We start from the raw sequence: 26,598 nt of genomic DNA on the forward strand, positions 1-26,598 counted from the left end.
ATACCAACAACTTTGCCGAAGACACCAAATCAATAAAAAAAACCCATGAAAAGTTACAGTTTTTCGAATATTCACGTACCACTTTTTATAAACAGCTGCCAGAATTGTATCTTTTGTGAACTTTTAACTTGAACTGTTTTGGTAAAATTTTCAGAAAAATATGGATTACTTTTTCAAAATGACCATGGGATTCCTTTGTAAATAGGGCCTTTTAAAATGAAAAGCGAGAAATTTATAATTTAAAATTCCTTAAATTTCATTTTTTTTGCTAACAAGAGCTATAATAAAAAGAAATCGAATAAATAGGAAGTTTCGACGAATTGTGATAAAAATATAAATTAAAGATAGGATTAAGAAGGATACAAGGTTAGATATTAATTCGTGGATTTTTTTTTTGAAAATTAAAGGGTTTTTAAATATATTATTTAAAGTTTTTTTTTTTTGCATTTCTCTTTTAAAGATGACATATTCATTTTTTTATGTTCTTGCATCCTCTTTTCTTACATAAATTTCTGTGAATTTTCAATTTTGTTTGAAACATGAACCGTTTAAATAGGCGTCATCCATAAAGTATGTCACGCTAAAATCGGCCAAAATTAACCCCCCCTCCCCCCTATGTCACACTGGCTCTGACCCCCCCCTCAGAAAGTACGTCACGTTTTGTCGGACCCCCCCCCCCCCTCCGCACTATCTTGTTTTTTGTACAATTTTACACAGTAAAAAAATCATGGTAATATTACATCTGGGAAGGGGTACATCTTTTATGTCAGAAAAAATGTGTAATTTTACCTCTGAAAATGAGTAATTTTACCACTTTTCTGGTGTAATGACACTTTTTGAGTCTAAATTGAGGTAAATTTACAACAATAAATGTGTAAAATTCAACCTTCAGAAATCACAGCTTCGAAATTTACACATTTTTTTACTGTGTGGCATGATTTATAAAAAGGATGATTTTGAAATTCGGAATTCATTCGAGAATGTTTTTAATATTTACAGGTTGCGTTTGGATTTTTTAAATTTTGTTCAATGTTGTAGTGATAAAAATCACCATCACAGTTTTTTGAAGCATATTACATCTATCATCAAAAACTCTGTTTCATAAAGCCTTGAATCGTGTTTGATTTGTGAGTAAAAGTTATCAAACATTAAATTTTTAAAGCTATATTTAAAAAAAAAGTTCAATATTAAATAAATAGTCTAGCGTGACGTCACAGTCTCACGTACCCCCCCTCTCCCCCTTGTCACACTTTGTCACACTTGCGACAACCCCCCCTCCCCCCCTAGAGCGTGACGTACTTTATGGATGACGCCATACATGTTTTCGCATTCATTAAAAAACCGTTCTTGAAAACATGAGAAATGAAAAATTTCCTCGAGTTTTTGGGTTGTTTTGCTGGTTTTAGTTTACATTATTAATTCTTTAAAAATGAAACCAAATTTGAATTCTTTAAACTTGAACAAAATATATTTGTAAGGTTTTGCATGCGTTCATTTTTTTTTTCAGAACATTATTAAAATATTTTTTTTTGGGAGATTTTGCTTGTTTTGAAGCATTAAGAGGCAGTATTTGTGGATTCTGCTCGGTTTGTTCTAGAGGTCGTATCCAGGTGCTCCGATTTGGATGAAACTTTCAGGGTTTGTTTGTCTATACATGAGATGAAAAAAACGAAACTATTGGCACTACGCCCCCCGGGGCATGGCCTTCCTCTAACGTGGGATTTCTGCTCCAGCGCCTCTGACGAGACAGGAGAAACCGGGACCGACGTTTTACTTCACCATCCGATAGAAGCTCAGTGGATAAGGCGGGAATCGAACCCGCGTCTCATAGCATCATCGGTATCGGCAGCCGAAGCCGCTACCCCTGCGCCACGAGACCCACCCCAGATGAACTCATGCCAAATATGAGCCCTCTACGACAAAGGGAAGTGGGGTAAAACGGGCATTGAAGTTTGAGGTCCAAAACACATGAAAAATCTTAAAATTGCTCGCATTTCCGTAAAACTTCATCAATTCCAGCTCTCTTAGATGCATTCGAATGGTCTTTTGAAGCCCTTCAAAATGTGCTATAGACATCCAGGATTGGTTTTACTTTTTCTCATAGCTTTTGCAAATTACTGTTAAAAATGGATTTTTTTTAAAACCTTAATAACTTTTGGCAACAGCCTCTAACATCCATACTCCCATAGGTCAAAAGTTAGGGAATTTCATGGACTATAAGCTTACGGTATTAACTTTTTGGCCAATCGCAGTTTTTCTCATAGTTTTACGATTTTTCAAGAACAAACATTTTACAACGTTAGTTTTTGCCCTCTAGGCCAAGAAGATGGCACTTTTTGGTCTCAATTTTGGCATATTCGGAATCCTCGGACAATTTCACGTAAGTTAGAAGTATTGGAGTTGTAATTTTGATTTTAAAAATAATTAAATAAAACATTTTTGAAAAAAGAAATAGATCTTATTTACCCTATGATCAATACGTCAAATGCTGTATCAAGTAGGCGATAACTTGTTTTACCCCTAATCCGACAAAATGCTAAATAATATTTTAATTAATTCTTAATGGCATTTTTTCCAATCAAATTCATAATTCCAACACCTCAATCTAATGTAAAATTTTCTGAGGATTCCGAATATGCCAAAATTGAGACCAAAAAGTGCCGCTATGGAGGCCTACAGGGCAAAAACTAACGTTGTAAAATGTTTGCTCTAGAAAAATCGTAAAACTATGAGAAAAATTGCGATTGGCCAAAAAGTTAATACCGTAGGCTAATAGTCCATGAAATTCCCTAACTTTTGACCTATGGGAGTATGAGTGTTGGAGGCTGTTGCCAAAAATTATTAAGGTTTTAAAAAAATCCATTTTTAACAGTAATTTGCAAAAGCTATGAGAAAAAGTAAAACCAATCCTGGATGTCTATAGCACATTTTGAAGGGCTTCAAAAGATCATTCGAATGCATCTAAGAGAGCTGGAATTGATGAAGTTTTACGGAAATGCGAGCAATTTTAAGATTTTTCATGTGTTTTGGACCTCAAACTTCAATGCCCGTTTTACCCCACTTCCCTTTGTCGTAGAGGGCTCATATTTGGCATGAGTTCATCTCATGTATAGACAAACAAACCCTGAAAGTTTCATCCAAATCGGAGCACCTTGATACGACCTGTTTCAAATCGGTGAAAAACTCGCTCTTAATAGAACTTTGACAATACTTACTTTGGTTTTCAAATAATATTTTTTGTGATTTTTTCTTTTTTATGCCATCTTTAATTTTTTTTTATTGATTTCCGTGACTATTAAAAAATAAAGCTGTGGGTATTTCCTTTTGCTAGATGCAGGAACCGTTCGAAAAGATTATTGAACAAATATTAATTTAAATTACTTGAGCATATGAGCAGTTAATGAAAATGTTTGAAAAAATGCTAAATTGTTACAAGCATAAAAAAATAAAAATGTTGTCAAAAATATCATCATTCTGCAAACATTGAAGCCAACATTGTGACATTTGTGCAATAACCCAAGGGGGAATGGATCGAAAAAGGTTGAGAACTACTGACGTAGGCTCAAAAGTTGACACTAAAATATCAAAAAATGCGCAAAAAAAAATCAACAGGGTTTAAATTTTAAAAACACTTTTGTCTTTTTCATACATCCGTGAACCACGCTAATGGAATCGATGGAAAATGTTTCATCCAAATTTAAAGTTCAATGAAAAAAAGATTTGCCAAAACGTTGAAAATTGCTCAGATATAATTAAAAAATGCATGCATCTCAAAATTATATCTTTAAACTTTTTTAAAACGATTGAATTTGAATGTATTGCTAGCTATTCATTTGACTGGCAACACTGCTGTCTGGTTGTTCTCCAAGCTGTTGTAAGACGACCCTTTCGTTTATAAGCTCGAGCTTATCCTTCGAAGAAAAATAGCGCCTTCGCTGGCCGTACCGCATGGTCCCGCGGTCCTGCATTGTCCTTTTGTTGTGGTTTTTCATTTTTGAAATATTTTTCCCTTTGCTGGAAGCTCTCTCTGTCCCTCTGCATATCATTCCGTTCCATTTGAGCACTTTATGAAACGCTTCGCTCATAATTTTCCCACTTTTCTTTTTATTTGGTGTTATTTTCTTGCACTTTTTTTCGCTCCTTCTCGTCTAAATTGCTTTCATTTCTTTCACTTTCCCACTTCTTGTCAGATCTTTATCGGACAAGTGAGTGAGGGTGGATTGGGGAAGGGGTGCTCAGCATCCGCCTTGTTTTCACATTCATTAAGTTCTTATCTTAATTCGAGGAATGTTTTATGAGTTCGTACTTTTTAATGAAGTGAGGGCAAAAGTTTTCCCTTCACCCAGGGGGTGGATCGCCATCGTTTCTCTTCCTTTGATGGTGCGTTTTTCCCAACCCCCTCCCCCTTCTGGAAGAGGAAAAGCTCTTTTTGCCTTTTGCATGCCGTCGCCCAGGTTGTCGCGGGCGAACGACGTGGTCGTGGAAATTGTTGCTCAATTCTGGGTCTGGGCAAGGATTTTCCCAGCTGCTAACGAGATTTACGTTGGGGTGGGGAGGGGGAAATCGCTTCGGCTAATGAAGAAATATGATGAACTATCTATCGTAATTTGCGGAAGAGGAAAAAGGTGGAAAGTAGAGGGGAATAGAGTTGGAATTGTTGGGTGAGAAAAACTTTTCTACGAGGGAGTATAATAATACGGGTGGGAAAAAACGTCTGCCGTAATTGGTTAGTTGTGGTTTTGAGTAATTGTTTGACTTTGAGGTTATAATGAAATTATTATTATCTGTGTGGGAAGATATTTTTTTATTCAAGCGAATTATTATCTATTGTCTACGAAAGGATTCACAACAAAGTTGTATTATTTTAAAAATGAGCTTTTTTGGCTGTAAATCAAATTATAATCATAAATTAAACTATCGTCGATGCAGAAAAATCAAAGTTTATGTCGAAATTAGGCATTTTGCTAAATGATTTACTTGTCAACCTTTAATTTATTTAATTTAATCCAAAACTATCGATTTATTTCAAACTTTCCAGCACGAATTGTTCAAGCTTTCTTCGAAAACGTAAACAAAAACCTTAAACAGATATTGAAACAGTATCTCCCACCCAAGGGAAAGAGAAAGAAATGAGAGCTCCGGGACTGACCGTGCGAAACGTGTCAGCTATACTTTTATCACGCTGTCAATTTGGAATGTCTTGCTCCGTCTCCACTACCCCCTGAATGCCGTTATTCTATCCACATTTTCCCCCGTTTTCCCAACGGGAATGAAGGTGCGTCGGAAAAGCTGTCCGTTCAACCCAAGTCTTGATCCTATAAACAAATATGACAGGAATCGCTTCTTTTGCGGGTTGCTTTTGCCTTCTATCAAAATAAAGTTTGACGTTTCTTTAGAAGCTGCCTTAAAGTTGCTCCAACATGACATTTCGATTTTTTCAAGAAGATTCTTTCAATTGTTTTAAAGATAAATCACAATTCAGCGTTACGTAATTCAAGAATGTTCCCATAACATGGATATTGACCGTAAACTGAGAAAACTCACCTGATATGCTAAGACGTTCGCTAAACTGGCGATGACGGGCTCGGTGGCGAACGAAAGGGTCTCCGAACTTTCCTCGACGGTGTGCATTATCTGCAGAATCTGGAGTAAAGATGACGAAGAAGAAAGCAAACTTTGAGTAAAACTACCACCACCATAAGGGAAGGACGCAGGGCTTGAAGTGAAATTGAACGGAAAACAAGTCGGGATTACTGTTAAATTGATTGCATTTATGTCGTGCGGGAAAGAAGTTGCAAGAAAAAGACGAGAGCAGAATGAGGAAGGGGTTTGGTTTGGAAATAAAGTGATAAAAACGACAGAAATAAAAAAAGTTATTCTCGTAGGGGCGATAAGAAGAAAAGGGAAAATGTTTTTCTCGTGTCCCATCTGTCAAGCTCTGGTTTTTTTATCTTAAGTTTGTTCCATAATCAGCTTAACAGTTGTGCACGCTTAAATTATGTCTTCATTTGAAAATAATAATAATTATTATAACTATCAAGTAATTTCAAAAGTATGCATTGAAAATTTCTTTTATATCGTCATAATATGCTGATTAATTATAAAACAGATATTGGGCACAGAAAAAAAATCAAAGAAGGGGGGGGGGGGTGCTTGTTGACAATTTTATGTTGTAAATTTGCCTCGATGGTACACGGTATGTTGTTAATTGCTTAGTAGGTACAAAATTGCATTGCACATCAGTTAGGGTAAAATCAAGTTAAATTTACACATGCAATTTTAACCTGGATGCACGTTTTACTATTTATTTTGCTTGGAAAAAAGGAAAAAAATATATTTTTACTGATTGATAAGGCCGTTCAATATTTTTTTTAAAGTTTATGTCGCTCGACACTGACCAAAATTTTTGGAGCATGCAAATAAATAAAAAGTATGAAAATTCAAACTTCAAGCCGCGAATTGAAGATTCATATGAAAAAAAAAATTGTTTTGAAATTGTTAGCATTGACAATTTTTTTCGCAAAAATTAATAAAACTTCTAAATATTTTTAAACGAGTCCAAACTAAGCAAATAGGGTAATTAGTGCAGAAAATGCATTTTTGAATGATTCCAGTTGATTGGACTTATATTTTCAGAGAAATTTTGAAATTTTTCGGAAAACAAAGTTGTTGGCCCCTTGATTTTTTGGACCAATTCGTCGTTACAAATATCTTTCGAAAATTGTGTAAAGTTACCTTAATAAATGCCCATAATATCAAGGTGTAATACAATATTTCTTTAAGGCTCTGAAAGGCATCATGCCCGATCGGCCATTAGGCGGCCATGTTTGTTTTAGAAAAAAAAACAGCTTGATTCAGAATGTTTCAATCAAAAAATGGGTTTCTTTGTATTGTTTGGAGAAGCATTTTATATATACTGGCCATACTTGATTTTTTTATAATGATGAATGTAAATTGTTTATGGAGTCGATGCGGTTGTATTCATCCAGAAGCTGTATTAATTGTTTGATTCCGTTTGAAAACCTACTGGTTTAGTGAAAATCTTCTCTATTTGTTGGATCAGCTTCGCTAGAATTAGCGATGGTTTTTTCGCTGGACCAGGAAGAGCTGCAGGATACCAAAATCAGCCAGAAAAACATCTTCTAACCAATCGAAACTTGGAAACATACACAATTTTACAGCAAAACAGTCCAAAACTAGACAAAATAAAACCACTAATAAAACCACCATTAACCACTGATTATAAAACAGCTCATTTACCAGTAAGAAAAAAGTCATGCTTGTGCTTGAACAGCCTCCTACTTTTTAGATATAAACAAAGTGGGATCATTCTAAAATCCCGTTACGCATTCTCTCTATTCATCACCCAGTTAAGAACCATCATCGACAGTCATTGTCCCAAAAGTGAAAGACAGCATCTATGACCTTAAGAAACTTCAAGCTTTCAAAGTCAATTGAAGCGTTATTATCTGAAACAATTTTTAATAATACTCAAACATTTTAAATTACTTTTATTTCGATTATTATTTTAACATATTGTACTAAGATAATAAATGATTTACAGTTATGCATAAAATATTATTTTTTGTTGCAAATCATATATTTTTGGTCCTAACTAAAACATAACTTTAATCCATGTCCTGGTTCTTTTAATTGTTCAAAAGTATTAAACAATTTGTTTTAAACAGTTTGTATGTTTTTAAATTATTGCTAAACTGGTTTCCTATCAGCAATTGTGTTTCATATGATAATAGGAACTTTCAACAATCTCTAGATTCTAACTTTCATGAAAAAATTTGTGTGAATTTAAAAAAAACGATGTAGATTTGAGTTTCAAATGCAGTTTTACAAAAGATTTCTTTAACACTTTAGCCTTTTAAAATAAACTAATGTCGCTAATAAAAAAAGCTTCATCATTCTAATTTATTCTCGAAGAGAAATCTGGGAATTTTTTTTTCTAACAGACATAATATCAATTTTTTAAAAAGGAAATTAGACTTGTATGATTTTGGTTATGTATATCATATCCTATTTGAATTAATGATATTTTTTCCACCGATCTCGTCCACAACTTTAGCGTGCCCAAAATTCCTCACCCCTTCGCGTGGGAAACCCAACCAAGTGGGAACAACAAATCGTCGCCATCGTGCTAACTTGTCGTACGTGCATTTTGGGCCAAATTGAGTTAAGAACGCCATTTTGTGCAGCTCACAATGCCTCACCTTTTGACCTTCACATATCCCCAAAATTCGATTTCAATCCTGAGGTATTCAACAAAAACCGAAAAAACTCCGTGCATTTTTGTCACTTTACATATGAAAGTAGTTTCAATCTTGTCGTGCTATCTTGTCACTCCATGAAAATTGATGTAAGTGCGACAAAAGGCCAAAGCGATTTCAGGCCAGGAAAGTCAGGATGCGTTTGTCGCACGTACAAGCTAGACTACCGTAAACATTTGTAATTATAACTCGGGACTCCAGCAACCAACTTCAACCAAACTTCGGGACAATGCACAGAATGGTCAGCCAAACAAAACGTGTTTGTTATTGTTTACATTGCGTGCTCTCGTTTTTGTATATTCAAGGTCAAACATTAAAACGCGTTTTTCTCGGAACGTAAAAATGGCGGGTGCGACAAGATAGCACGACGACGTCGAAATGAGAATGAATGTGGCAAATAGAATGGCATTGATGGAAACAATGCAGAGGAAAAGTTTGTTAATTTCAAATTAAATCAATTCACCAAAGCGTTCCACATTGGTTGCTGGCTTCATTGACCCGTGCAAAACGAGGCGAGAATTCCTTCTGCCACAACAAACCAATGAAACAACGGGGAAAAAGTTTTATTCACTTTTAATGAAAATTCGCTGCCACCCACCACCATCTTTGGGGGGAGAGTTGGATCTTCGGGTACGTACCTTGGGGTGCCGAAATCGTTCCAGCTGTTTGACCGATGCCCGCAGAATTTCCGTCACCATGTCTTTTCGCTTTGGTTTGTGTAGCTTTTCTGCGGTACGTTTCTCGAACACGAATATTGAACATTCCTAGGAAAGTGGGTGGGAGAGAAGGAAAAAAATGTTTCGATTATAATGAGGTTCTCGGTATTAAAGTGCGGTTTTTATAAGGATAAAACGAGCATGATAATAAAAACTTGTTTTTTTTGTGGTCATATGAATAGTAACAACGTTCGTGTCTAGCAAAACTGAATCATATGCATCGTTGAAAAGGAAACATGCGGTTATTTTTTTCCGGATTCATCAATACCCTTGCCATGATTCAAACTTGTTTTTGCTACTGGAATATGTCTAGTACCGTGGAATTAACTGTTTGCAAAGAAGGTTTTTTTTTCTGTATGCAACAGTTTACCGATAAAATGCTTTTCATTAGAACCAACATAACAGAAATTATATTGGACCGGAAAAATAAGTTTTTTAGTGCTCTCACGGTGCGGAGATGAGTTGTTTATTAAATATTTTTGTTAAAATTATCGATTGCGAACACGTTATAAGCACACTTTTCTCTCAGAATGTTTAGGAAACAAATACGCCATTTGAAATTCATTATAAAATAATCATTGTGTTTTTTTTTCTAAATCTCTTGCTTTGAATTTTTCAGAATTGGACGTTATTTTGTCCTTGCATGTTTCCATTTCAAATGACGCCATTTTTCGTGAAGCTTAATAAAAGGTTTATAAAAATGTCCACAGTTTTGTCAAAATCACCTTTAGGCTGCTGCAAATATTTTTCAAAATATTTCTCTCCTCTCCCCCTTCAAAAACGGTCCGAAAAATCAGGAGGCAAAATAAAATATTATTTCCAAAAACTTTAATATTTTAATATAAATTTCAGTGCAATGAGCTGAAAACAATGAAAAGAACAAGTGTTTGAGTGAATAAAAAAATATTAGAGTTTTTGTGATTTTTCGTTGTATAGTACCGGCAAAAAGTGTTTTTTTCCGCAAAATCGGTTAAGCGACCCTTAACGCTTTTTATCGTTGAAGTTTGTATGGGGAAAATCGCAAAAGTGTATGCAGAAATACATCGTTTCAGTATTTTTCGGCAAGGTGGCGCATGTCTCGCCCAAAATTGTCCAAGTGTAAGATTCTTGTAGGAAATTTAATTCCCTACACCTTCGCCGAAGGGTGCAAAGCAATCTGAGTTGATGAGGCATTTCCCATGACTTTTTGCATTAATATGTTGAAATTCTGGCTAGTTATCAATTTTTTTTCTTTCGCTAAGCAAAGTTGTCGAGATCAGATTTTCTGTTAAAGATTGTAATGATGATATTAATAATAACCACATAGATGTAACCAGTGTTGGTATTCTCGCGCTCTCGCGAGAAAAAATCCTCTCTCTCGAGTTCTCGCCGCGAGTCTCGAGCTGCCAAGAGAAACTCACCGATTGCCCGTGCTCTCCTCCGTTCGCGAACAGGATAGCTCGCGAGCCAGAATTGCCCGTTCGCGAGAAGTTGAACGTGTTAGAAACGAAAAAAAAAACACACAAAAAGATTGAAGTTACACCTCTATACCATCGCCTGGTCAGCATTCATATGCCTGATAAACAAATTGCTAGCTTGGGACGAACGTCTAGCACGAGGCGCTCGCGAGCGCTCGCGGCGGGAGCGAGAACGCGAACGAAAATGCGAGCGCGAGCGAGAAGAGAAAAGTACTACAAGTTCTCTCCCTCGCTCGCGAGCGAGAAATGCTTTCCTTCTTCTCGCTCGAATTCCAACACTGGATATAACAAATTGTTTTTCATTAATTTTAATTTAATCTAATCTAATCTAATCGAACACAAGCGCAGCCAGTCCGAAGAAAGCATCCTGGAAGAACTTGTGGTTAGATTACGCCCCAAGTTCTTTCTTGTCAATAGTAATAATTGCAGTACATCCGAGTTACCCCGAAAATGTATTGCAAAAATTAAAGCGGCCAGGCCTACTGCGTTGCATTAACCGCAGAGACGGATTCTGTGAACGGACCACATTTCACAGAATCAACAGGGGAGGAAGGATGCGTGGACATACCGTACCAAACGCTCCGAATAAGTTGGGTGTGGTGTGTTAGTGTAAATTGGCAATTATTTATATTTTTAGGGGGGAAGTGGAAATGGGAAAATTGGGGTTGGGGAAATTGGGATTGGGGAATGGGAAAATGAGAAAGGGGTAGGAGGGTTATTGAATTTATAATATTGTATTATAATAAAGGGGAATATAGTCAAATAGCAAATAATGATGGAAAGCTCTCACCAAGGAACAGCAAAACATCAAAAGACACAGCCAGGTGGGTGGGGTCCCGATCGTCAGATCCCAAATTCTTGATAAAAAAAAAAACAGGCCGATCGGATGAAGTGGATGTGTTCCTTGGCTCCGAATATCTCCACTCCAACAACGGCTGCAGCTAGGGGGGCCCGGACCGCAGACCTCATCTGGCCAAAACTGCCATTTCATCCGACGACGACACTTGAGGAATTGAAGAGAGCTGGTCCAGATAATCGCGAAAGCTCCGCTTCCAAAACTTCCACTGGTCATCATCAGAAATTTTGCGTTGATCTTCATAATGTTAAAATACTTTTTTCACAAAAAAAAAAAAAAAAAAGGGTGAAAAAACGACAGCTAAAAATTTTTGCTTCCGACTTCGCGCACGGTTAAAAGACGGAAAAAATATTTTCTAATATTCTGATTTTATAAAAAAAAACTAACTTAATCCACCTATGTGGTTGGTGCCTTCCTCACTCTTTACAAACAGTGGGTGACATGATGGAATACACAAATTTCATCTATTTTTTTAGATCCGGAATACAAATATCACTGAAGTGGTCATAACTTGAGACAGGGTTGCCAGATCATCAATGTTTTGGACTCGTTGAAAAGGTCTTTCAATTACCTAAACAACGATGTGTCGGATAATGGATCCGGACATAGTTTATATACATTTAATTGAAATCTGGCTTCAAAAAGATACATAAATATCAATTAAGTGGTAAAAACTCAAGACAGGGTTGCCAGATTATCAATGTTTTGGACTCGTTGGAAAGGTCTTCCGACTACCTAACAAACGATGGCCGGATGATAGATTCGGACATAGCTTTACATACATTTAAGTGAGATCCGGATATTTGTGAAAACACATTTTTATACATAACTTTTGAACTACTTATCGAAACTTCAAACAATTCAATGGTGACGTATGGGACCCTAAACCGAGTGTAATGCGACCGGAAACTGAGTAAGAATGTTGGTCACATACATACACACACATACACACACACATAAACACATACATTGTTTCAGTTCGATTCTGAGTCGATAGGTATATATGAAGGTGGGTCTACGACGTTTCTGAAAGAAGTTCATTTTCCGAGCAGGATTATAGCCTTACCTCAGGTGAGGAAGGCAATATTACAAGTTCTTATATTCTTCTTTTCTGATTGTATAAAAAATGACAATTTTGAAAAAAAATCACACGCACAAAGTCAAAAATTCTTATTTTATTGGTAAAAATTGTATGCTTTTTCGATTTTTTCCAAAATTTATCCTTTTTGAGTAATAAAAACCACCAAAAAAAAGAATTTGTTTCATTGTTGAATAGATGGCACTTTTTGTCAACTAATTACACTGACTTACAAAAATTTACAAAGGACTCCACAGGCTCAACCAGCCATGCCAGATATACAAATAAATCTGTATTTTACAGATTTTTCGATCCCGAAAATCACAAAAATCTGTATCTATAGATTTTTTTAAAATGATTTTATTTAAAAATTTGAACAATTTAATAATTGATTCATGCTTTAATATTATTAAAAAGCATAAATCTGTTGTTAAAAGTCTAAAACAATCTTCTTTGGCTTCGAATTTGACATGATACAGATAAAATACAGATTTATTTTTAAAGAAAATACAGATCTCCCTCAAAATAATCTGGCATCGTTGGGCTCAACTCGAGGGGAATCATGATGTTTGGGGTCCTCAGAAAATCTAGCACATTGAATACACAATGCAACATTATTTAGGGTGGTCGACACTGTTGCATACAAGCAAAAACTGCATGCAATATGTGGAAGTAGCAAACAGCACTAATTTTCCATTCAAACTTTGGAGAAAACCATTCAGCCCTGTCTAAATATTTTTGAATAAATCAAAGTGCACGTGTTTCTGGTGACCCCAAACTTCATGCTTCCCATCGAGTTGATCCTGTGTAGAAATTTTCTTGGTCGGTGTTATTATGACGAAAGCAATGCCCAAAAAAATACCAAATCGATCAGAAAATCCGTTCTCAAGATACAGTAAAATTATTATTATGACAGTTTGTTTTGTATGGATGTTCAATGAATTTAGCATAGAAACTCAATTTTAATATTACGCTGCCGGTGTGCTCTGTTGTACTAAGCTTGCTGAGATTCCTATCTAGATAGAACAAAAGAGCACACGGGCATCGATTATTGAAACCTTTTTTTCAGGCGTTTAAATTGCTTTTTGGAGTGATCATAAGATTTTAAAACCAGTCCGGAAATGTTTTTGTTTTTCACTTGGATAAAGCAAGATAAATTTTGAAGCAAACATATTGAAAAGATAGCAAACCATTTTCAAGCATGTTGCTTTCACTCCCTTCAAGTAAGTTTCCTGCCATTCTTCCTGCAACGTTTAATCAAATTTGTTTGCCAGCAAAATTGAATTTTATTTTTATTTTATTGCTGAAATATTTGTTGCTCTCGTGTTGGTTGCCACCGTTGCCTTGTACGGGGCGATGAATGCCAAACATTCGCTTCTTGTAAATAACACCACCTCGTACCAGGAACCGACGACCACAACCCGTCGTCGACGTCGTCGCGCAGTGTAACATAATTCCTGGTTTGGGTGGGGTAGAACGGTGGTCTCACAAAAGCGAGCAAACATCGCGGTCCCTTTATGTGGAAGGTGGACGACCACACGAGAACCACACACGGAAAAAATTTAAAAATATTCGAAAAAAAATCACATTGGTTTTATACTAATTGGTTTTGAAGTAATGCTGTGGTTGAATAACGTTTATTTTGTTTTGCATAAATTGAAAGATCTAAATTTCTTTTCGTGTAAACATATGAGGACGAAGACGAAGCCAAGTGCTAGTATTTCATATTCACATCTCTGTTGACACCATACCTTTCTGGAGGGTTACCATGGCATTGCAGGTATTTTCAATTCTGTTAAATTGGAAAATATTCTCAAGTTTCCTGGTGGAATAAAAAGGAAAAAAATACAATTCAAAATATATTCTGTTCCAAATTTCTCTTGAGCTACATCTTAAAGTCAAAGCCGCATCCAGCGAAGCTATTGAAAATTCCCCGAACTTTCCAGCCCAATCTCGAAGAGGGAAACCCAAAGTCGTCCCTAAGGGGCTTACAATGGGTGGGTATTTTCCCACAAGCTCGGAGACCAACCAACGAAAACCACACAAATCACAAATCTTGGCCTAACCAGTTCGTATACGCACAAGAATAGGATCTAGAGCGGTTGGTTGAATATTTGCATTATTTGCTGAAGAAAGTGTTTTGCTTTTGGTCCCGGCACGATTTATTAGATAAAATATTGACATTTGCTCGTATTGGTCCCTGTTGGATTGTGATTTCGTAGTTGGGCTAGCATGCATGGAATGTAGCTTAAAGTTTTTGACTTTAAAAGATTACCAGGAAACGTGGAATTATTCCACAGAAAGGATACTGAAATGATGGAAAATCTGTTTTCAACGGATAGTATAGATATATTTTTATCAAAAAATATGTAAGCAATATTTACGTGATCTCGTATCCTCTTTGATCACAATTACCCAAAATCCTGTCACAGTTCCCGGACGTCAACCACCCGCAACAAATCGCTACTTTTCACACCAATAGCATCGTGACACGATTCGCATATCAAACGAGCGGGGGGAGAGCTCAACTTATTGCCATTCATCTGCAAGCAAAAGCAGCGTACACTGCAATTTACATATCAGCTAGGTATGTATCGAGAAAGCCCTTCATCATTCATTGATTCCGCACGTCGTTGTCGTTCGTTCCCTTGCCACGATGAAGCGATGTTCCGCTACAAGCATTACGCTACGCTCTGGTGACGCTCAAAGCTCCTCCAGTACGAAACATAGTAATTTCGGTAAACGCTTGTGCAAGCAATGATTTGGCTGGTTGACAGTTTTCACCGTTTCATCATTGATTGAGGTTACACCGGCAGAGTATAGCAAAGTTTCAGCACGATAGTCGGACATATGGTATTCTGATCTGATGTATGGAAATGTGCAGAATTTGTTCAATTAGGAATAAAAGGAAGTTCATTGTGCAAGTATGCAATAACATTAAGATGTTAAGAATTGATTAGCACAAAGATTTGCGCTTGACTTGATGAAAAATAGTTTAGTTTTGTATAGAATACAGTCGACTTTCTGGTTGTCAATATCCAAGGGACCGTCTAGGAAGAGAAGCATCAGTTTACAGAACGATGCAAAATGAAGACTCGATTGAAATTTGTTTTTTCTTGCTAACCAGCTATGGGAGAGAATCATGGCAACGTCCAGCAAACAAAAACAAATAAATGTCAAACACCCTTCGAAGCTTCGTTTCTCAAAGAAAAATGTCTATGCAAGCCATGAGAAAGTGAAATTATTGACAACTGGAATAGATATTTAAAGCAAATAGAATCCAAGGGACCGTCGAGGAAGAGATCTTTCAAGCAAGAGAAAATATCGAGGAATAAAGACAATCGAAGTATGCAGTTTGAAGGGACTGAAGAATTCATCGGTACATGGAGCATTATTGATATCGAGAAGATCGACAGCCAGGGAGTCGACTGTAATACGATGATCTTGTTAATTTCCTTAAAGTAAAATTATACAACATAATTTTAAAAATGCTCTTCAAAATTATTAACTTGGAAGCATGACGTATATGGTTCCCCACGGTGTGTTTTCTGGGCAACCTTAAAGAGAAAAAATAGTCATCGCTACTTTCAAAAGTGTCTTATAGAAAATTTTATCAGCTTTCCAATGCTTCTAAGAGCGAAATGTTTCGTCGAGAAATTTCTGAGATACCTTTATTTTAAGTTTTTTCTAAATCCTTCATCATTTATTGAAAACTTTTCAATAACAGTTTAGGAAACTAGTCAAATGACATGTTTTATGTGTCATTTACTCATCAAAATGTTCAAAATTATACAAGAAACAACTTTGTAAAAGGTTGCAAATTGCTAAAAATATTTCAAAAAAATAATTTTTGATTGAGTTTCTGAATATGCGGGATTTATTCAGAAATTGAAATCAGAAAACCGTATTTAAATATATGTTTACAAGAATTAATAGATTATTACAAAAAAATTGTGTACAAATATCAGCCGTCTGCTCTGATTTAGCTGATACAACCGAAATTTTTGCAGGTTTGAGATTGTTAAGGGTAATTAGATTTTTATGGATAAATATCATATTTCCTTAACCAAACATTAACCAGTTGCATGGATACCAAAACATATTATTTACTTGAAATTAAACTACAAATTACTGTGTAGAGTTTCAGGAGAAATACTTTTCATGAGCATGAAAGGTTTTTTTTATGAAATGATTGAGTAATCAGCAATGTTATAGAAGTCTTATCTGCTTTAAAAACGTTTTACAAGTATCTTTAGTTTTTTTCAAATAGCTTGTAATGGAGGCTTCTGTTTGATTTTTTGTTAAAATTAATATTTTATTTTTGTTTCAACCAAAAAAAGTTTATGAAGGTGTTTTCAACATTGAAACACAACATTTTAATGATACTTTCACCGGTAATTTTTTTTTAAAAAATATATATATTTACTTTATGCCTATGAAAAAATGACTTTTGAAGCATTGTATCTATGTTTCTGGTTAATGGGTAAATCCTGGTGATATTTCCTTAAACAAAGGAAATATCATATTTATTCATAAAAATGCAATAACAATCTCACACCTGCAAAAAAAAAGGTAGTATCAGCAAAATCAGAGCAGACACGTGATATATGTTCACAAAAATTATGTAATAATCTATTAATTGTGGTAAAATTTTCATTCAAATACGGTTTTATAATTCTAATTACTGAATAAATCCCACAAGTTCAAAACTCAGTTAAAATATAATTTTAAAAATGTTTAAAGATTTGCAACATTCTACAAATTTGTTTCTTGTCTTATTTTGCCCATTTTGATGAGTAAATGACACATAAAACACATCATTTGACTAGTTTTCTGAACTGTTTTTAAAAAGTTTTCAATAAATGATGAAGGATTTTTAAACAAAAAACTTAAATTAAAGATATCTCAGAAATTTCTCGATGAAACATTTCGCTCTTAGAAGCATTGGAGGGCTGAGAAAATTTCCCATAAGACACATTTTAAAGTAGCGATGAATATTTTTTCCTGATAAGGTTGTTCTAGAAAACACGCCGTGACAATAACCTCTTTTTGAAATAGCTGTGGAATTTGTTTTAGATGCTTATAATTTTGAAAAATATATTTACCTTTTGCTAAGATACCACCTAAACAATTTTATAAGAAGATTAATTCAATCTGTTAACCATCAAAACATATTTGAAACATCAAAAATCAGTCCGTTTTTCGATTCAAACTGCAACAAGTTGCAAAAAGAAGATTTTTTTTGCTGAAACAGTCAAATTTTGCGGCAACGAGTTGTTTGCAACATTTTTTTTTGCAATTCCGGAAAAGTTTGTTTAATGTAATACCCATGTTTTTTTTCTGTAATTTGATCTTTCAAAGCCAAATAATATTGAAAAATGTTACTTTTCGATTAAAATGTTGAAAAGTTCATCTTTTCAACATTTTGAATTCTATCAAAATTTCCGGATCATTTGTGTTATTGCTAAAGAGTTTGGTAGGTAGAAACCACATAGCCGCACAATTCAGTTTGTTTATCTTTAGCCTTTTTACTCAAAATTGAAGACCACGTGGTTTATGAACGATCCTTTTCCGGCAAGATCAGCTTCTCTGAACTTCTCTGAACACCATTCATCTTTGAACGTTAGTTTGAACTTAAATCCCCAAATTTAAAGTACAGCAAAACCAGGATGTTCACACTTATTGCAAAACTTGATAGCATGCTCAAAAGTTCGTTCAATGAACTCTTATTCTCTTTACCATGTTAATAAGAAGTTCAACCCGCTCACATTCAATGTAAAGTAAAACAATTTAATCCATCTTTAAATCATGATTTGCTCGTGTATAAAGGTTTGGTGCAACTCGAAGAAATTTTACAAAAACTAGTGAAAATTTTACCATAAATAACTGGTACGTGACGTATGTTTTGCTTCTGAATATCTTAAATAATAACTTTCGTAGAGATTGAATTAATACACAGGTCATTAAAACACTTCCTTCCAAAACCCACAAATCACTCTCAAGCGGAAGTCAGAAAGTCTTACAAGTGTAACAGTCGTTAAACGTTTCCATTAAACAGCACCATTTCTACAATCGATACGATCTACACGGTCTATAATTTAGCCATTTGCATACGCACGTCTGTATCGCGCTCGAAACTCACACACACTTTATGAATTGCCAATATTTATTCGTACCAGTCATCTTCAGTCAGTCTGGGCCGATTCCCACCAGCCAGTCAACCATCAGGCTCTATAAATCTCGCATGAATTATTCATGACCGCATTAGTGCCGATTGAGAGCTCCACCGTGGATGCCGGAAAATTAAGCGTGAGGAAAATTCTGAAGGAAAACTCTGCAAGAACCAAATAAAAAAAAAATATGGCCACTCGGGTGGAGCTGGCTCTGCTCGTTTGGATCGCGGTTTGGTCCACCGGCAAAGTTGAGGGTGTAAGAAACGAATCGATGGCTAAGGAAGTTGAAGCAGGTGCTTAACCAGGTTTTTGTGCAATTGCAGAAAGCCACCGTCGAGCAGATGATGAAAACGGGCGAGATGATTCGGAGTGTGTGCATCGGCAAGGCGAAGGCCAGCGAGGAGCTGGTCAACCAGCTGAAGGAGTCCAAGTTTCCGGACGCCATGGAGGTCAAGTGCTACGTCAACTGTGCGCTGGAGATGATGCAGGCGGTGAGTTGGTTTTTTTTGAAGAATTCTTTGAGGAGCTTTTGACCGAGAAATTCAATCCAACATTTTTTTTTACATTTTTCATCGTGATCGTGAATTCCTGTCGCATGCGTACCAACTTGAGTAAGAAATATGATTTTTCAGCACAAGTCTTCAATTTATCCACCGAGGTTTAACCGAGTAAAAACTATTAAGAAAAAAATAATATTTAAGAGCGTAATCATAACCATCACGAGCAAATCATAACCATCTCTCATCGACCAATCTGCCTAAAATTTTCAGGGTTTGTTTGTACATATAAAACTAGCATCTGGCCAAAATATGAGCAGTTTGGTCAACGGGAAGTGGGGCAAATCGGGACACAAAGTTTAAAGGTTCAAGAACGTCAAAAATCTTATAAGACTATAACATAGGCAAAATTCAATTTAATTTCAAAATTCAACATGCATCTGAAAGGACTTGAAAAATGCAAAAAAATGCAGGGAGAAGCATCCAAATTGGTTAAATCTAAAGGGAGTTATTGGCATTTTAGTGAAAAATAGCATAATTTTCAAACTCATATTAAAAAGTGTTCAATTTAGATATCAACTCGGTTCGACCTGCAGCTTGAAGGGGACATCTGTGACTACCATCTGAGACTAAGAACGCTTTGGGTAAGGCAGTTGAACATATTAAATAGACACTTTCACCTTTAGTGATTTTTTTGGTTTTAAATTTTTGCTCGGGGGACCCCTTAGATCCCATTTTCTGGTGATAATTTTATCATATTCGTGTTCCTGAGACTATTTCACAACATGCATATTTTTTTTAATTTACATTCATTTAACCCTTTAAAAAATGAAAGTTAAAAAAATCTTCGATTCATATTTATTAAAAATCAAGTTCGTTTTCAAGGATACTAAATGACACCAGAAACAAAGCAGCTTCTTAATTTTTTTTTCAACTTTAATTTCATAAAGGGTTAAAATGGATGAAAATAAACATTTTTGTGCCTGTTTCTATTGTGAAATTGTCTCAGGAACACGAATATCATGAAATTATCACCGGTAAATTTGATCTAAGGGATCCCCCGAGCAAAACTTTACAGCCAAAAAATTCACTAAAAGTAGAAGTGACTAACCCCTGAAAATAATATGTTAAACTGCCTTACCCAAAGCGTTCTCAGTCTCAGATGGTAGTCACAGATATCCCCTACAAGCTGCAGGTCGAACCGAGTTGATATCTGGATGGAACACTTTTTAATTTGAGTTTGAAAATTATGCTATTTTTTCACTAAAATTCCAATAACTCCCTTTAAATTTAACCAATTGGAGTGCTTCTCCCTGCATTTTGTTGCATTTTTTAAGCCCTTTTAGACGCATTTTGAATTTTGAATTTTGAGTTTTGCCTATGTTACAGCCTTTTTAAGATTTTTGACGTTTTTGAACCTTCAAACTTTCTGTCCCGATTTGCCTCACCTCCCGTTGACCTAGAGTGCTCATATATTGGCCAGATACTAGTTTTATATGTGCAGCAACCCCTTAAAATTTCTGGCAGATTGGTGTTGTCCAATCGACGTTCCATACAAAGGGGTATGCCCTGTTCGTGAACTCGCTCTTAATGTTTGGCTATTTTGAAATGTTAGTCATGATTTAGAAAAAAAATGATTTTGAAAAGATCAAAAAATTTCATGAATGTTTCATTTTTTACATTTTAGATCGGACCATGAGTTGCTGAGATATCGGCATTAGAGAATGGAGGGTTGTTTAGATTAGACTCAGAAAACTTCAATGTTCCTATTTATTTTTCTTAAAACCGTTGTATCTCAGCAACCAGAGGTCCAATTTTCAATGTCTCTTAGACAATTTTGTAGCAAATTTTCCGATCTTAAAAAAAATATTTGCAACAATTGTCACTCAAGGTCACTATTTTAAAAAATCGACAAACTGCGCTGAAATCAAACTTTCGGTGGCTGTATCTTGATAAAAAAAATCTGTCAAGTTCCTTTCGATTGGAAATTCAAATTTACGTTATTTAAAAAAAATACACTATTAAAAAATTTATACGTCGGCGGCAAAATTTTTGACCATACTTCTCTATGACTAAAAAGTTGCTGGATTTGGTCCCCTTAAAAAATATCAAAAAATTTAAAAATAAAAAAATGGCTCTGGGAAATTGATTTCATGTGAAAAATGTAAACTACAACTTTGCAGAGGAAAATTCATTCAAAAGTTACAGATTTTCGAATACTTACGTACCATTTTTGTATGGACAGCTGCCAAAATTGTGTATAGACTTCTATGAGTGAATCAATGACACAAAATAGTTTCTTTGCCCATAGGGAAGGCCCCCACAAAATTTGAACCAAATAAAAAAAATACAAAATATAAAAATGGTCGAAATCGGCCGATTTTGTAGAGAATTTCTCTATTGTAGAATTTTTTGTAAACGGTTCAAAAAACATTGGATAGAGTAGTACAGGGCAAAAGTACGACCGGGGCAAAGGTACGCACTACAGATTGTCTAGGGAAACAGATTGGCCAATGTTTCTGGACACCAAACGTGCTGGACACCAAACGCCCTTTACGCCCAGCAAAACTGGCAGTGTTGCAAGCGCAAAACATACGTTGCCAGTGCCTGTTTATTTTGCATTGGCCAGTCTGTTTCCCTAGACAGTCTGTAGTACGCACCGGTCTTTTTGATACCGTAAACTGGGGTGACTTTGATAGCCCGGGGTGACATTGATAGAAATTTGATCTGTCCAGTAATTTTGATATATCCAATGGAACAGTCACATTTTTGTATATATGTTTGATAATAAAAAAGGATAACTTATTATCAAACATATATCTAGAGTTTTTTTTGATTAGGTCCTATAAACATATGAAAGACAATGGTTTATTGGTCCTTTTCAAAAAAAACTCTGGATATGCAAAAATGCTTACATACTCAAAATTTTATAAAATGTTGAGATATTAATTTGATGGGCATTCCAAAAACCTATCAAAGTCATCCCAGTTTACGGTATTTAATTTTTACCTTAAAAGCTCATTTTCGGGTATCCAACTTGTGTTAGGGAAAATTTAAAGCTTTTACAAAAATAAAGTGAAAAAATTGAAGTTTCAGTATGTTATTGAGTAATTCTCTACCAACTCACACGAAATCGGGAAAAGTTGCCCCGACCCCTCTTCGATTTGCGTGAAACTTTGTCCTAAGGGGTAACTTTTGTCCCTGATCATGAATCTGAGGTACGTTTTTTGATACCTCGTGACGGAGGGGCGGTACGACCCCTTAAATTTTTGATCATGCGAAAAAATAGGTGTTTTTCAATAATTTGCAGCCTGAAACGGTGATGAGATAGACATTGTGTGTGATTTTAGTGTGACGTACTTTATGGATGGATGAAGCCTTACCTTTCTAACCATTAAATTTTTGAAATCCCTCTTCTTCTTATTTTTTACCACCTGTTTTCCCAAAAAGAAATTTGCGGGGCAAGGGTACGCATTCAAATTTTGACGCATTTTTATGTGAAAAAATTCAAACAAATTGGATAACTTTAATTTCATTTCGTTTTGTTTTTGCCAAAACAGGACCAAAAAATAAAACTGATGCAAAAATAGAATCGTTATGAACCCTAAAAATAAAACATTAGTTATAACAGTACTACTTTGTTCAAATAATTCCATGTACCGTAAAATTTTCTTTATTTTGGATACAAAATGACCCCTAGTGAAAACTAGATTAAAAGTTATTTTTTACTAATAAAATAAACGAGTAGTACGCGTTGTACGTACCTTTGTCCCACATACGTGTATTTTTAATCAAAGAGGGGCTTTTAACTTTTTTTCCGAATTTGAGCTTTAGGACCACAGATCGAAGAAAGATTTTAGCTTCATAATATTCCCTCTTTTATGATGATGAAAAGTTGTCAAATCGGGCCCCTCACCGTCACAATATACAGAAAAATGGACCCCGGATTCTTGATCAGGGACCAAGCGAAAATCGAAGAGGGGTCTGGGTTGTGAGAGTTGGATTAGAAAGGCCCATATAGAATAATCCATGATAAAATCAGCAATAATTTAAAAATATATCACAATTTCTCATTGAACAGATGAAAAAAGGCAAGCTGAACTATGACGCGATGCTGAAGCAGATCGATACCATCATGCCGGATGAGCTGGCGGAACCGATGAGGAACGCTGTCAACGTGTGCCGAAATAGTGCTGATGGCATCAAGAACAACTGCGAGGCGTCTTACGCGGTGGCCAAATGTATTTCCAAGAACAACCCCAAGTTTGTGTTTCCCTAGCACAAATCCAGCAATGCTGTGTACTTTATTGATGAGCAAACACCCACCGATATGCACACACACACAACCAAACAGTGAAATGTGAAGGTAAATAAATATTTATGTCCTGTGCGTCGCCGCGCCGTATTTGTCGAAATGGATTGTTATTTTTTTCCTTCCTTCCGAAATGACCTGTTGACATGTCCGGAATAGAAATAAATTGGTCCATAAGACCGGCCTTAATTGAGCACAATATACATCACCTTAATGGCAGGACCAGACCTGATGACCAAATTTATTGAGGTAGAAATATTGCTGAATTGTTGGTGAAGTGCTTTTTCGACAAATTTATGAGGGATAACATTCGTCAAAGACAGACAAATCAAAACCGAATTTACGATTCCAGAAACACTGAAACGTCAGCCTCAAATTTCAGCAAATTGAATCCTTTAATTACTTTTTGTGGCGAAAGTGAGTTTCACGGGTGATGAATTTCGGTTACCAAATCGGAAAGCTAGCTAGGCAAAAGCTATCAACTGCAATTCGGTTTTCCCTTTTCGAAATGGGAATGAGAATGCCGAGCTTGCCGAAAATGGAGAAAATCCGATTGCATCGGTTACATAGCAGTCAAGGGCTGTCCTGAAATGGAAAGTGCATCGAACCGGAAGTTAGGCAAACCGAAGTTGTTTTGAAGATTAATTGAACCGTTATTTGAAATTGCATGGAACGTTGAGGGATTTTAGGATTCGTCCCTATTAAGGAATGTTTTTATTTGCAAATTAAACATTGGAATTTATAAATTACTGGTGATCGATTTTCCTTGATTGACTTTTAAATAAATAAAATAAAATAAAAATAAATAAATAAATTGTTCGCTCTACAGTATTGCCATGGCGTTCTCAATTTCGAGATTCCTACTCGAAATTTGGTGTCCAAAGGCTTGGTTGTTGAGGCAACTACAAACCTTTTTTTTACACCTAAGCTTCCATCCACCCCGGGCTTCGAACTGACGACCTTTGGATTGTGAGTCCAACTGCCTACAAGCGACTCCACCGAGACAGGACCCAGGGAGACGACTCCTACACCTGGATTGAGCTAACGACCTAACCACTAGGTTAGACCGGGGCCAACATTTACTTCCCCGTCCGACGGAAGGCGTGATCAGACAAATCTCGTCTCGAAAAATGCCACCGGGACCTTCTGGGATCGAACCCAGGCCGACTGAGTGAGAGGTAACTACGCTTACTCCTACACCACGGGAAGGTGACCAAAATGTAAATTAACATTCACGGTGCTCAAAATACCGTTATTATGAAAAAAAAAACAAAAAATGGAATCCGAGATTTTGGTGTCTATCGATTTCTTACACCATAACGCACCTCTGAGCAAAAAATGAAAACATTCGCTGATGTAGTTTTCGAGATACAGCCCTTTTAAGATATTACATCCAATTTTAAAAAAGAAACCCAAAACAATCTTTACAATTTCAGCATTTCAAAGAATATGCATTTCGACATAATGATGAATTTTGCTTCATATGTCTTTCAAGGATCTCTGGGCCAAGTTTCAGAAGGTTTGCTGCTGTAGTTCTCGAGATACAGCCATTTTTAAATGTTATTTCTGACTTTATATTACAGCAATTCCATTTGAAAAGAGCCTAAACCGAAAAAAAGTTCTCCGATCGGACTAAATTTTTTTCTGGGGGTTCCTTGGCCAAAATAATTACACCCGTATTTTTTTGTTTGGCCATTAGGGTGACCTACATCGTGCTAGGGTGGTTCGGAAAATTGCCATTTTCGTCATTTTTCGCAAAAACCTCTTTTTTCAAAAAAACATATCTCCGAGCCATTTCATCCGATTTTAGCTGTCATAGCATGAGCATGAGCATGAGCATGAGCATGAGAGACCACCCATGGTTGTCCTTCTCCGTTGCTGAACAGGACCGTAATATCCCATCAGCACAACCGGTCACACGCTTCAACGATCAAATGATGTTTCCCTTATCAACAGCATGCATGAATGCGCTGAAAAGATAAAACATCACGATCATCAAAACTAGAGTCGGTGCGAACAGGAAACAGTCGTTGGCCACCAACGGCGCCCGCCATGTCAGTTTGTAGATCTCGAGGGGATGGGACGGGAATGTTAGTTAGCACAGGCTGCTACCAAGGGTGGGTTCTATACGATATCCACACCCCCGCGTGTGCCGGAAAACTACTTCTACTTGGGATTTTGTTAGTGGGGAAGGGTAATGACCAGGATTCATCATAGAGGATGATGATGTGGCCCAATAATCAATGAATTTCGTTAAATAAGGTGATGTATTATGTATTCTCAAGGCAAACAATGCGGATGAGACCATTCCCGGTTATTTGGTGTTGAGTTTAGCATAAATGATTCAATCTTAGACAGCCGACTGTGGAAAGATATAATCAAAATTATGTGTGTTTAAAAGGTGAAATATTAAACTCAGCGTTACATATTTACGTAGAGTTGACCTGAGACTATTTATACTTTTAAATTATTATAAAATGAGCGACCAATAAATGACTGATGTGTTATGATGTTATCTGAAGGACTTGAACTATCGCGTTGAAACAATATTTGTCGCCGCGATTCGCGGGAAACGAATAGTCGAATTGAATGATAATTTATATTTGGCTAACGCAATTTTAAACGAATCTTCCCGTGAAACAATTACAAATCATAGAACAAAGAAACCCGGCTGTGATGTGTATCAAATTCATGACTAACGAGAAATACACACTGACGACGATCGACGAAAACGGAACACGAAAAAAAAAATGCGTCCCGACGGACAGGCACCGCGAAACGGACTGGCTCAGCTCTGCTGTCATCGTGACAACCAGAGCTAGCCGCACACACACTCACGCACTCACCCGAAATACATACCGACAACGATCGACGAAAACGGAACGCGAAAAAAAAAAAAAATGCGTCCCGACGGACAGGCACCGCGAAACGGACTGGCTCAGGTCTGCTGTCATCGTGACAACCAGAGCTAGCCGCACACACACTCACGCAATTACCCGAAATACACACCGACGAAGATCGACGAAACCGGAACGCGAAAAAAAAAAATGCGTCCCGACGGACAGGCACCGCGAAACGGACTGGCTCAGCTCTGCTGTCATCGTGACAACCAGAGCTAGCCGCACACACACTCACGCAATTACCCGAAATACACACCGACAAAGATCGACGAAACCGGAACGCGAAAAAAAAAAAATGCGTCCCGACGGACAGGCACCGCGAAACGGACT

The 26,598-nt window shown here is 36.3% G+C and overlaps 2 protein-coding genes across 17 annotated transcripts in view; one reads left to right on the plus strand and one right to left on the minus strand.

The window, feature by feature from the left end:
• LOC6038221 (SCY1-like protein 2) overlaps window positions 1–26,598 on the minus strand; it is a 160,702-nt gene that overhangs the window by 97,827 nt on the left and 36,277 nt on the right. For all 16 annotated transcript variants that reach the window (XR_005278399.1, XR_005278396.1, XR_005278398.1 and 13 more), the window contains exons 2-3: window positions 8,918–9,043; window positions 5,545–5,643 (exon numbers count right to left, since the gene is read on the minus strand). Coding sequence is in view for 12 of the 16 variants with exons in the window: in XM_038262274.1 (XP_038118202.1) it covers window positions 5,545–5,643; window positions 8,918–9,043 (225 nt within the window). In the remaining 4 variants the exon portion in view is untranslated. The remainder of the gene's footprint in view (window positions 1–5,544; window positions 5,644–8,917; window positions 9,044–26,598) is intronic.
• Window positions 18,629–23,471, plus strand: LOC6038219 (general odorant-binding protein 72). The gene is made up of 3 exons (XM_001847996.2): window positions 18,629–18,815; window positions 18,883–19,050; window positions 23,138–23,471. Exons 1-3 carry the CDS (start codon window positions 18,747–18,749, stop codon window positions 23,333–23,335), a joined length of 435 nt encoding a protein of 144 aa, XP_001848048.1. The 5' UTR covers window positions 18,629–18,746; the 3' UTR covers window positions 23,336–23,471.

The sequence above is a fragment of the Culex quinquefasciatus genome, chromosome 3 (genome assembly GCF_015732765.1).
Source record: "Culex quinquefasciatus strain JHB chromosome 3, VPISU_Cqui_1.0_pri_paternal, whole genome shotgun sequence".
NCBI classification, from domain to species: domain Eukaryota; kingdom Metazoa; phylum Arthropoda; class Insecta; order Diptera; family Culicidae; genus Culex; species Culex quinquefasciatus.